At 35.1% G+C, this 13143-nt stretch overlaps 1 protein-coding gene across 1 annotated transcript; it reads right to left on the reverse strand.

The window, feature by feature from the left end:
- Window positions 1–731: 731 nt before the first annotated feature.
- Window positions 732–4061, reverse strand: LOC131054393 (zinc finger protein ENHYDROUS). The gene is made up of 3 exons (XM_057988910.2): window positions 3238–4061; window positions 2700–3099; window positions 732–2410 (listed from the first exon to the last, which is right to left on the reverse strand). Exons 1-3 carry the CDS (start codon window positions 3476–3478, stop codon window positions 1270–1272), a joined length of 1782 nt encoding a protein of 593 aa, XP_057844893.2. The 5' UTR covers window positions 3479–4061; the 3' UTR covers window positions 732–1269.
- Between the last annotated feature and the right edge of the window lie 9082 nt (window positions 4062–13143).

Here is a 13143-nt window from a genome sequence, read left to right on the forward strand (position 1 = left end):
ATATAGTCATACACAATAAATTTTAACATCTTTTAAATTCTAGTAGTTGATAGTTATAAGAGATAAATGTGTTTCATTTGTCTATTAACATTTTTTTTACATTTACTTTTGATTTTATTGTATAAATATGTCCTAACTAATATAAGGTACATAATGTGAACTCAACAAAAAAATCATAGATCAAATAATTTGAAAAAAAAATTATATTAATAGATTGACATAATAATTTTTAACATCTTTTAAAAAAATTAATAGATAAAGAATAAAGATGTCACCTTTGTCTACTTATTTGCTTTTTACATTTACCTTTTAAGTAAATTATGATAAGAAAACCAATAAACTGACAAAATTTCACATTAAAAGATAGATGAAATACTCAGAGACATACGTGAAAAACATATCTTTAAAACAAGATTATGCTCAGGCCAAACACAACTGATACCTAATCATTCTGTATATCTATGAGTTGTCAAAGAGAAAACACTAATATCTAGAATGGAAGCATTATAGCCTTTAACAAGAAAACAAATGTGCAAGATTGATTTTTCAAGCAGGAAACTTTTAGAAGATTCAAGTTGAAATTTGATATTGAGTGTAAAGTAAATTTGAGGAGATGAAGCTGATGTTGGAATAGCCTAAAGTGTAGAAAAGCAAATTTCTATGATGTCCAAGTATAAGCAAAACTTTCTACATTCCAAAATACTTATATTCATATCAAATCAGTCTATGGACAGTGAAAAGATATATATCTGTTCTCACTTATAATCTTATGAAACAATTGTGAGTAAACAAATACCAAACACAATGCACAGTCTGTTCTTCTGAAACATTGGGACTGAATCCATCATTATTGATAAAATGACGAGACTGAGAACCAGAATAATTTGATTATTAAGAAGAAGAAACAGATTAGGTGGTTGAGTAGATGACCCAGGAAGCAGATTTACATAGGAAAGGCATAGCAAAGAAAATAACATACGATGCTTGATTTTTATTAGGGTTCCAAATTGGTGTTTCACGAGGCATATTTGTGAATTTCCAATTTCCCATAATCTGAACATCATATACATTATATGCAGAATGAACAGTGGGCAACTTGATGCAACTAGTTCTGTGATTATAACACGGACAACCAGACATCTTATTGATCCAACTCTAGCAAAAGAATATATGCATGCATTCAAGAAATTATCCAAGGACACGATCCGCTTACCGAATTTGATAAATTACAGGCGTTGCAGGGATATGATATGATATGATTTCCTTTCCTCACGCTTCCTTCTTCGGATCATTCGTGCATCCTTGAAAATCTGACTGCAACTCCAGTTGAAGCCCATTAGAACTACTACTGACGGCATTAACATGACACATGAACTGTTGGCGGCAAGCTTGGCATGTTATTTCAAGTCTGGTTTCATCAATCCTGCGGGTGGCTTGTTCTTTGAGCTGCTGAGCATGGGCCAGTTGTGCTCGAGCCTGTTCTTGTAATCTTTTTGCAGTGGCAAATTCTGCTTCGGCCAATTCGATCTGTCTCTTGGCCAAATCTCTGGCCTGCTCAGCAGAAGCCTTTTCCTGAGATGCCTGTCTGAGTTGTTCTCTCGCCTGTCTTTTCAGAAGCTCAGCTCCTGCAATGTCGCTCTGAGCTGAGGGCATTTCTGTTTTGCTCCCCAGAGATTCGGTGGCTGCGTTTTGCTGCCCGGATATCCATGGCAGATAGAGCAGGCTTGAATCCCGTCTGACCATCATTTGAGCAGGTGCCCAGAGCATTTCAGAGGATGACTGGTTTCTCTGGCTGTTATTTCTTCGACCTACAAAACTGGCAGCTCCTGTAACCATGCCTGAGGGATCTCCGTTCTTCATATGTGTTCCCGTTTCTTCATGGTCTACTGGTTTCCAGGAACTGATATCTTCAGGGAGCGTGAGCCTTTTTGGTCTGCGGTCTGTTCTCACTGGTGATTTGATCTTGTAGTCGGTTCTTAAGCCAATAGAGAGCTGCAGCCCCGGAGCATTTTCGAACATGTCTTCTTCTGAGGTAGATGAACGGATTGGTTCAATGGGTGCTGAGGGAGAATGGGTAATTGGGATTTTTATATGATCTCTAAATAGTACTGCAGCGCCTACATTGGTTACAGCCCCTTGGAGTGTTGTTTCTGATGTATTGGGTTTGTTCTTTGCAGGGAGGAATTGACGCTCTCTCTGATTCACTTTCAGCCAGGCTTGGTCCTGAAACTTTGTGGATTCAAATGGCCTTCCGGCTGATGAAATCCCGGACCTGTTGGCGCTGAATGTGTCGTTGGAACTGCTGGTTCTTCCTGTTAAGGATGGCAGGCTTGGTGGATCACTGTACCCAAAAGTTGCTCTTTCCTTAGCGGCGTTGCAATTGTCTTGGTGTTCTATGAAGCTTTCCACTCTACAAAAAGAAAAGCCAACGGTTTTCAATGTCGGTTGGTGGACAAGCGGGTCACACATCCATGTTCATAGTCAATGCAATTAACAGCTACAGAAGGGAAATGAACATAATTGCAGAGGAGCCATGCCATGCACTCAATTTCAGTTTTCTATGTACTTAAAAGCCCTAAAATGGCTCCATAAGATTGGCCAGAACACATATATAAATAAATACATACATATAAATAGATACCTAGAGAAAACTCTAAAAGGATTTGTTCTTATATATACATCCATATATGAACAAATACCTGGAGAAAACTCTGCCACAGTCACAGGAATGTCCTCTGGTACCACAGGTCTTGAGGTGGGCTTTGTAATCGGATTGAACAGCATAGCCCTTAGAGCACTTCTCACACTTCCATTGCTTCTCGATGCTGTGTTTCCTCCTGAAGTGTTTCTTGATGCCAACCAGGTCTCCAAGAGCATGGCACGGATCATTGTGCAGGCAAGTTGGATCTGGACACACATACACCCGTTTGCGAATTTCCGGTGTGGGTCTTTTCAAGAGCTTCCATGGCACTTTGTGCCTGCGCCTGTGCATCTGCAGATTTTGATCTCTCTGGAAGCCCTGGTTGCATATCTCGCATACATATCTATCGGATTCCATTAACGTCTTGGGCGACAATGCCACCACCTCTGCATCGGGATCTGCTCATCACAACAACAACAAAAACAACCAATTTTATGAATAAATACATACACATATACATATATATAAACGCATCAAATTTACGGTCCTAAACAAGACTTGAGGAAGCAAATTAGAAAAGGAAAAGCAAACCGTACCAGGCGTTCCTGCAGGACGGCGTTTCCGTTTGTTGTTGTTGTTGTTATTGGCGGCGGCGGAGGAAGAAAGCTGAAGAGGAGACGAGCAATTGAATCCCGGAATGGATTGGATATGATGAGACCCAGAAGTGCCCGAGGCAGCTGTTCCAGGCGAGGGCAAGGCCGTCATATTTGACAAACTAAGAGCCACCTCCAAAGAGGGCTTTAGCAGAGAGCACAGGGAATTACTTAATGCATGCATACATACCCACAAAGAAAGAAAGAAAGAAACAAACTTCTTATTCAAACATGGCTCCTTATTGTATCAATCACTGATTGCCTAGGCTACCCAAACATACTAAACAAACTTCTTATTGAATCATGCTTCGTTATTATATCAATCTCTGATTACCTAGGCTACCCAAACATACGAAACAAACTTCTTATTGAATCGTGGCTTCCTTATTCTATCAATCTCTGATTGCCTAGGCTACTACCCAAACATACAACCAAATACAGTAGTGATACCCATCAGTCATCTAATCCCAAGCATGTATATATATACATATAAAACAATAGTGGCAAGATGAAGAGATTAAATAAAGGAATGAGATGAGCTCCAGGCATGGACAGAAAGAACCCCACGCTGGCCAACTGTATTAGCACTCGCCACCAGAATTAGTGGCCCTATTCATAGCCTGCAGGCTTTGCAACTCTTATCATAATTAGCCCCTGAAGGAAGGAAGGAAAAAAACTCTGGGATAAATAGCAAAACGGCTTTATGGTTTGGATTATAATGCTAATGAATAAACCAAAAAGCCAAATGTCTGTTCTGTAAAAGTAGAAAGGAGCGAATAATATATATACCTATATGCTTTGTGAAGCTCACCGGGAGTTGAGATGGCGGTCTAAATTTTTTTCAGTCTGGCACTAGGAATTCCTCTATTTGGCTTTGTTGGACTGACCCGTTAAACGGACTGCTTGGATTAGCGGGCCCGTTGCATAATTTTATGCCTTCATGCAATTTTGTTGTCGTACTAACGGATGCCCTACGCAGACAAAAGCACGTATTAGAAGGAAATAATAACCCGTCGAGAGAACAAAAGCTCCTTCCACGAGGAACAAATTCACCCGCACGAAGACTCATTTGTAACGAAAACCGCTCCGAGTCTGTGCACGTGCGGAGGCCATTATGATATTTTAAAAAACCCTGGTCGTCGACGACTCGACTGCTTCCCTCGTTAACAGAAAACCATCCTTTGGATACTAACTAGTAGTTTGGGAATAAAAAAGATTTCAATGACGTTGATGACATCAAAAATCCCAATTTCATTATGTTATCTTTACATATTTTCATTGTCACATTTCTTATTAGCTATGGACTTGCGAGTTGGATTGGAAAAAGGTTATTTATGAGATGGAATCAATAGTTTTGGTTTTTCTTTTCAATAATTGGAAATCTTCTCAAGTCTTCTTGAAAGTTGGTTTTTTATGTGGGTCAGATTCTTCGTATAGATTGAAATTTTGATTCTATCTTTTTAAATCATTAGTACAAATAGAGTTCCACAATCCATGTCAAAAATTACATCTTGTTTTTAGATTTGATTGTGTTTGAACTTTTGGATCAACGTTTCGGGTCACACTCTCTGAACCATCATCAAGATGAAAGAAAGAGAGTTTAAGGAGATGCAAAATGTTCACACTTCATGAACCATTTTGCATCTCCTTAAACTCTCTTTCTTTCTCATGAACCATTTTGCATCTCCTTAAACTCTCTTTCTTTCATCCTGATGATGGTTCACAAAGTGTGACCCGAAAAATTGATCCAAAAGTTTAGACACAATCAAATCTAGAATCAAGAAATAATTCTTTAAATCATACTCCTCATTAGTGGAATGCTATTGCTGATTGTTTGGCTAAATGGGCATCTGATGTTGATGGCAGTTGGAATGTTATGGGTTGCGGATCTCTTTCTTCAACTTATTGCCCCAAACTTCTTTCACCCCCCTTCAACCAGATAATTTTGTATGTTTTTCTCACTGATTATAGAATTTCAAATGAACCATTACTTAATGCATGAACCATTTTGCATCTCCTTAAACTCTCTTTCTTTCATCCCGATGATGGTTCACAAAGTGTGACTCGAAAAATTGAACCAAAAGTTTAGACACAATCAAATCTAGAATCAAGAAATAATTCTTTAAATCATACTCCTCATTAGTGGAATGCTATTGCTGATTGTTTGGCTAAATGGGCATCTGATGTTGATGGCAGTTGGAATGTTATGGGTTGCGGATCTCTTTCTTCAACTTATTGCCCCAAACTTCTTTCACCCCCCTTCAACCAGATAATTTTGTATGTTTTTCTCACTGATTATAGAATTTGATCACAAAACTAACTATTATCCCAATTTTATGTTATCTTTAATTTTTTTCCATTATCGGATCTCTTATTGGCCTCGGAGAAAGTTTGCGAATAGGGCCGGAAAAAAGTTATTTGTGAGATGGATTCAATTGTTTTGGTTTCCCTTTTGAATTATGGGAAAACGCCTCAAGTCTTCTTGGAAGTTGGCTCTTTATGCGGGTCAAATTCTTTGCCTCATTTGAAATTTTGATTCCGTCTCTTTTACTCATATTCCTCACGAATGATATGTTGTTGCTGATTGTCAAGTTAAATTAGTTTCTATATTAGTTATAATTAGAATGTTATAAATTGAAAATCTCTTGCTTTAACTCACGGCTCGCAACTTCTTTTACTCTTTCCAGTTGATAGTATTTAATTTTTTTTCTTAATGATTTTAGATTTTGATCACACTAATCCTTACTTCCTCAAATTACTCGTATAGACTGCCCAACTTTAAAAAACAATGTTCTGTTTAGAGAGATAATGAGTAAAATGCCCTTGGGGTGGTTTCTTGTGCATATGAATGAATGTGAGGGGTTGAAGGTCAAAGTCCATATTGCTTACGTTGGCATTCTGTGGTGTGTTTCACATCAGGGTGGTCAGACAAATTTATTATGAAGCACAGAGACGTATGATGCGCTTATCCTTTTGTCTTTATACTTATGGATGGGCTCTGCCATTGCCGGCCTTCACAGAGCGTAGATCCTTTCCCCATCTACTCTCCCCCTAATACAAACAAAATTCCTACGTGGACTGTTTTCGGTCGATTCCTTGCATGAACTTGTGCGTGAGATATGACTTGGGGATTGATTACGCGGCCATTTTCGCAGACCTAGCTTTGTTACTTTAGTCGTCATGAGTATCACAATTACAGAACTAGATGCTGTTTTGTGGGTTCCGTTAAAGAGTTTTTCTCCTGAATTGTTACGGTCGGAGAAGATTTAACGAGTTAAATCTGCAAAAATGTATCATTGAGATATTAATAAGAAGCACGAGATCCTCCATGAGTATGTGACCTGTGATGAAAGCCTTTTTCTCGAGTGTCTTGTTGTCTCATGGGTAGGGCCGGGTGGGGTTTTTTATTCTTGCTGAATTGTACGACCCTCAGCGGTGCTCAATAATTGATAAGCTAATGCTCTGCCTTCCATTCCACAAGGACGTCAGCTTTTAGTTATATATTTGTATCTTTATAAAGACTACTGATGACATATTCATCATGGTAATGATAATACCCATCTTGACATGTGATTCTGCTTTACAACGCTCTGTGATAAAATCAATACTATTTGCAAGTGGTTAAATAAATATCCATGTTTGTTTCAATTGTGGTTTACCATTTCGGAAAGTATGTCATTGAAAGGAAAATGGTCCTGCCAAAGGAACTTGTAGTTTGGGAAATTATGATCTCACAAACTTCCACAGTTAACTTTTCCTATTCACTTTCCATATTTGGTGTGCAAAGGAAATACAGTGGAAGATGTGGACATGGAGACGGTGATGGTGATGGTTAAGAGTATATAAAGTGTCATATGGTTAAGATGTGTAGACAATTGTTTATGAAAGTGGGTTTTGATGGTATAATATTTTTACTATTAAGGTGTATGGTAAGTCATAAAGTATAGAAATTGTGTGGATTGTTGGGACTCAAATTATTGAATTATGGATAGATAAAACTGATAAAAAATCCCTTCTAATTCCATTTCTTTATCTCTATTCAAGAATTAAATCTAAATCAATTTATTTTCTCATCCCAAATCCTTTGAAGACAACTGTGGATAATGTGTGAGAATTAAATATATGAATGAGCATGATTAATATTAGTCAGGAGGCCTATAATTGAAACCATTTATGGGCCCTTAAAAGGCAAATGCCTAGATTATAAGAATACAAAATTTTCTTTTGAAAAGAGGAGTATAAAATTGACATTTGAAAAGGAATGGTGGAGGATGTAAGAAATGTTTGAGACGAATGCATGATTCCCTATAAGTTTTAAATAATACTTACTTTGTAGTACAAATATTATAAGAAATAATTTCTAAGTACTAAATGCATGTTGTTTTAGTTAATGCAGAGGAAAATGGAAAGCTAGTGTACCAAAAAATAGCAATAGGAAACACTAAAAGGACATAGGACCGGTCCTTCCACACATGATCATTATTCTTCTTTTGTGATGGAAGAGCTTTACCTTTTAATTCAAAGGTCCTTTTCAAGTGGCTTAAAAGTTCAATGCAATTAATAGAAGTGGGGGTGGTTTGAGAAAGTGGGAGTTTGGGAGTTTGGAATTTAAAGTAATATGTGTCTCTTCTATGCTTTGGACATTCAAACAATTTGTGTTTATAATAATCAAAATTAAAAGTAAGTTCTATAATAATAGATAAAACAGAAGAAAATTTTGAAAGTTATGTATCAATTTTTATAAATTGTTTAAGTTTATTCTTGTTCCAAACCAACAATATATTTTTCATTCTATTCAAATCCTTACCTACTTACCCGACTAAAATAAATCATCATGATCAACAAAGAAGAATCTCTTCTATATCTTATTTTTCATGCTAAGTTTTTAAATCATAGTTATTAGAAAGGAAGATAATAACCACATGTGCAAGAGCAAGATAGCATTGGAGAATCGGTAGCTATCAGATCTAATATTTGAAAGGAAAGTGAGTTAGAGGTCCCAAACTTAGTGGGTGACCATTTGCAGGGCCCTCCCATGGTCCTAATTCAATGATGGTCTCACTAGCTCAATCCTCGATTCGTATCATTTGTTCCTTTCTGGCATTATTTTCGCAGCGTCCTTTCTTAGCACCTAACTTGAGTATAGTCATGAAGTTAATATTATAGAGCTTTGCCCAAACACCCACGTGCACCTGAGAAATACGATTTGATTGCCACAGAGTGCATATATCAATGGCATCATTTGTTCTTTCTTTCGATCTCTTCTATTGGAGAGAAGATGCCAAGCAAAGATCGCCACTATCTGAGTCACCATCAACACTTAATCATCAATGCACCTAACAAAGCTGTATCTTTCTAGGAATCCATATAATTAACGCTTTAAGAAACTTCCTCATGCCATTACCAGTGAAACAAATAATGACCCTTCTTTTAGCACTCCATCTTAATAAGAAAAGGTATATCAACCAATCTTTTGCCTTTAAAACTCTGTATCCAGCTCGTGTACGTTGACCTGAATATATTAAAATAAAAAAAAACACACATCCCCGGTCGATAGATTCCACATGCTACACCCATTCTCTGGTTATTCAATAACAAATAAACAAATTTACTCTTTCAGAAGCAATAACAAATATTTATTCTTCTTTTTAATTGTACTGGATGAATCGATAAAAGATTCTTTGGACGAGTTTTTAAATAATATTAATACTGGTGAAGTTGAATGTTTCTTAATGAGTTCATCATGGATTAAGTCTCATTGAATGCAATATATGGACATCATAAAAGATGAGATCAAGATATGTCGAGAGATCAATCAACAAAATAGATACTGAAAAAGTTTTTCATCTAAAAACCCATATTCTTATGTCCATAATTAAAAATCCTTTGAAATCTTCTATGAAATAGATACATACATACATAAATAAATAAATAATCAATCTTCATCTTAAGAGAAATGAAAACGATGATGAAATGCATGATAATAATCTTCTTCTTTCCAATGCCAATAGATAAATGGATAAACATTCTTAGATCTATCTAAATCTAGTCTTCATGAAGTTGAATAATTATTAATGAGTCTACAAGGATCAAGTCTTGTTGAGTGCAAGGTCACAACATTTTAAGTGATAAGATCAAAGATTATGTCCTCGACGGATTTGATCAACTAGATACACCTCAATCCTTGACACTTAATCGAAATAATTCCAATCTAAGAACCCATACTTTTATTTTAGATACTCTTCCTTTTATGTCCAAAGAGCATTTAATGGAATAGATACTCTTCAGTCCTTAACTGCTAGCCGAAGAGGTTTCAACCTAAAAACCCATACTCTTATATGCGATAGTTAAAAATCTTTTGTAAATGATATAAAATCTTCTATGAATGAAATACATACATACATAAATAAATAAATAATTTGAAGAGAAATGAAAACAATGATGAAATGTATCACAATAATCTTCTGCCCAATTTCAATGGATAAATGGATAAACATTCTCGACTCTATTTAAATTCAATTCTTGGTGAAGTTGAATGGCTCTTAATGAGTCTATAGGGATCAAGTCTTGATGAATGCAAGGTCACAACATCATAACTGATGAGATCAAAGATTGTGTCCGAGATGAATTTGGTCGAGTGGGTACACCTCAATCCTTGACTCTTAATCTAGAAACCCATACTCGTATATGCAGTAGTTAAAAATCTTTTGTAAATGATATAAATCTTCTATGAATGAAATACATACATACATAAATGAAAATGACGATGAAATGTATCATAATAATCTTCTATCCAATTTCAATGGATAAATGGATAAAACATTCTTGACTCTATTGAAATTTAATCTTCATGAAATTGAATGGTTCTTAGCAAGTCTGCAGGGATCAAGTCTTGATGAGTGCAAGGTTACAACATCATAATTGATGAGATCAAGATTGTGTCCGAAATGAATTTAATCGAGTGGGTATACCTCAATCCTAAGATTGTTAAAAATTCTTTAGAGAGATATATAAAATAAATAGATAGACACATGATCATAATCTTGATCTTAAGGAAAATGAAAACTATGATGAATGGCATGATAATAAAGATTCGTGAGTATAAGTACCCGGGCCCCTGTCCGTTTAAGTGAGCCGACCACTGAACTGAACAGTTGCAGAGGGACGTGGGCGTTACTGTAGGAGGAGAGTGACAAGAGGTTCACTCACGGTGCACACTAGCCCTAAACCAGATAAGCCCTAGAAACAACCAGGGTGACGTTTGTAGATAAGATGATCGACTACTTGCAGAGAAAAAGGGTGAAAAGTTGTGTCTGGCCTGTAGCTTTTGCCTCTTTACGCCCAATTGCAATCCCTAACAGTGTTGTGAAAGACATTCGGTGTATCTGTCAGCCTCCAGATATAAAAAGAGATGACGGCCATCAGACCACCTCTTTCTATCCCATCTTTTCTCCCTTTGCTTTATTTTGCATATTATGCTTCACAGCTAAGGAGTGGTGTCTGGATGTGTTTATAGTTTTCGATAAATATTCCTATACCAGATAACGCCCAACGACACAGAAAGCAAGTAAAAATTTGTAAGCTGGAAGTGCAGCATTAAATTTGCTACAAATGTGATGGCTTGGCGGATTAATCAACAAGAGACAAAAGGACTTGCTATTCCTTAACCATCTTTCAACAACTAGTGGACAAGAACAAAATACGTTGCTGATGTGACTGAAAATGTAGACTTCATTAAAACAAGAAAATTAACTTAAAATATTTGTGGCCTTTTGATGATAGCCTATTGGGGAAAGGTGACTACTCTTGCCCAGACTTTCCCGTGATAATAATAATGCAAGAAAAACAAAATCCTATCCAAACATGAATGTCCAAAAATTTTGGACCTTCCCTTGAGAATAAATTAACCTGGGTAAATTGAAACAAAATATAAATCAATGGGAATCTTCCTAACTAGGATCAATCAAGACTATCTTTCATATATGAGAAAATAAACTATTTCTATATAAAAATGGTTTAATATTCCTAGCAATAAGGAGGAATGAAATGTAGGGTTTATAATTTTTTAATGAGACAAATATTATTTAATTTTTACTCATTTAGATTATAATTTACATGTTGTTTATAAAGTTTTTGTTTTTATTAATTATAACATTTATTTAGATATTTGAATAAATCTTAATTTTTGAGTGAAATATTATTTACTTTCATTGTAATATATTCATAACATTTATTTTCTAAAGTTATCATCCAAAATATGTGGGTTATTCTTCACCTAGGTCATTGAAAAAGTATTTTTCCACAAAGATATGATTGAGATGTGGGTACACTTCTATGTATTGGCTATATATTCTCTAATGACAAGGATCAATCATGCCCAATAAATATTCTTATCTCTTTGACCAAATATCATTATGAATTTCAATGTGCCAAAGTTTGACAATTTTCATTATTAATAAATTCCATCACCATTAACCTCTTATATATATTCCACAATCTTCATTTAATATTTAAATTATACATTTTCTAATCTTTTCACTTTCTATGGATGTATCACAAGGACTTGAATTACCCTCTTTTTATGGATGTTATACATTATTTCATTCAGGTTTTTTAATAGAGATGAGAAATTTGTAGTTGCTATACAAGAATTGCATCTTCTTGGAACTCATATAGGATGAAATCAAGTGAGTATAGCTCTTTTTGGTAAAGAGGAAGCACAAATTGGAGTTTTGAACTTATATTCTCTAGAGTTGTATTTATACCCTAGTGTGAAAGATTAAAAAATATTAAAATTTATGCAATTAACTATAGATTAATTTGGTTGAGTATACACTGGCTAATTTAAAATATAAATGTGTACATATTTATTTCATACATAGAGCATATATTTTAAACCATTATACAATAATTATATCAACTTGTCATATATAATAATTAGCATCTCATTATATCTTCTCTTTATACGATAGCCTTCTCAACTATAAATGCACTTTATTTTCTAATTTATGATTTTAAATGTATACCACTATATGTTTATTATATTAGATATGTAGGGTAGGGCCCTAAGCCCAATACATATAATTTAACAAAGAAAAATATAGAAACATAGAAATTGCAAGACTGGCACCCTAGTGAGAACTCTATCTATATGAAACATAAATATGAAAAAAGCTAACATAGAAAATATACCTCCAATATTGAATCAAATAGTCCATAGACTCCTTCCATGTAGTCTTCTATTGAGAATTATTTGAATTCTTTTTTCTAGATTCTTATGTATCCTTCACACTACCCTGCTTCTGGACACTAATTATTGATTTTTGACTACCCTATAATAGTGCCTATAAAATATTTCTTTATTATCCCATCAGTGACATTCACAAGTTTGCCAAGAGAAATATCAATTTTCTTTACCCCAGATTCATAATTACTGATAAGAAAAAGAAAATATCATTAACTTTATAAGTTCGACTCAATTTCTATTCTTGCATATATTTTTGGCCTCTCCCATTTTTCTTTTGACAATAGTGACATATGGCTTAAGGGAGTCAAGTGTTTGAGTTTTGGTTAAAATGAGATGTTGATGTGTTTTTATTGATGTCAACATGTTTTGGTTGTCATTAGTGATTAGTTGGTATATTTGATATTGAGTTTCTTGTGCAGTTGTGTTGACAGATTTTCTCCACATATCTTCTATGTTGTACATCTATTCATGCTGCTTGGATATGTTATGTTGGCATTTTCATGAAGATTGCATTAATGATATGTTATGTTGTCATTGATGTCAATTAACCGGTAATGATATTGTTGATATTGTTGTAATATTGTTTTGTAACCGGTAGGAAG

Source organism: Cryptomeria japonica, chromosome 3 (assembly GCF_030272615.1).
Source record: "Cryptomeria japonica chromosome 3, Sugi_1.0, whole genome shotgun sequence".
Taxonomy (NCBI): Eukaryota; Viridiplantae; Streptophyta; class Pinopsida; order Cupressales; family Cupressaceae; genus Cryptomeria; species Cryptomeria japonica.

What these genes read in the sequence shown, in the direction of transcription:
- LOC131054393 (XM_057988910.2), bottom strand. Translation starts at nt 3,478, where the DNA reads ATGCATGCATTAAGTAATTCCCTGTGCTCTCTGCTAAAGCCCTCTTTG. An exon ending in CCGTCCTGCAGGAACGCCTG is followed by an intron (nt 3,100 to 3,237) that starts GTACGGTTTGCT and finishes TGTGATGAGCAG; the next exon opens with ATCCCGATGCAGAGGTGGTG. An exon ending in TGTGGCAGAGTTTTCTCCAG is followed by an intron (nt 2,411 to 2,699) that starts GTATTTGTTCAT and finishes TTCTTTTTGTAG; the next exon opens with AGTGGAAAGCTTCATAGAAC.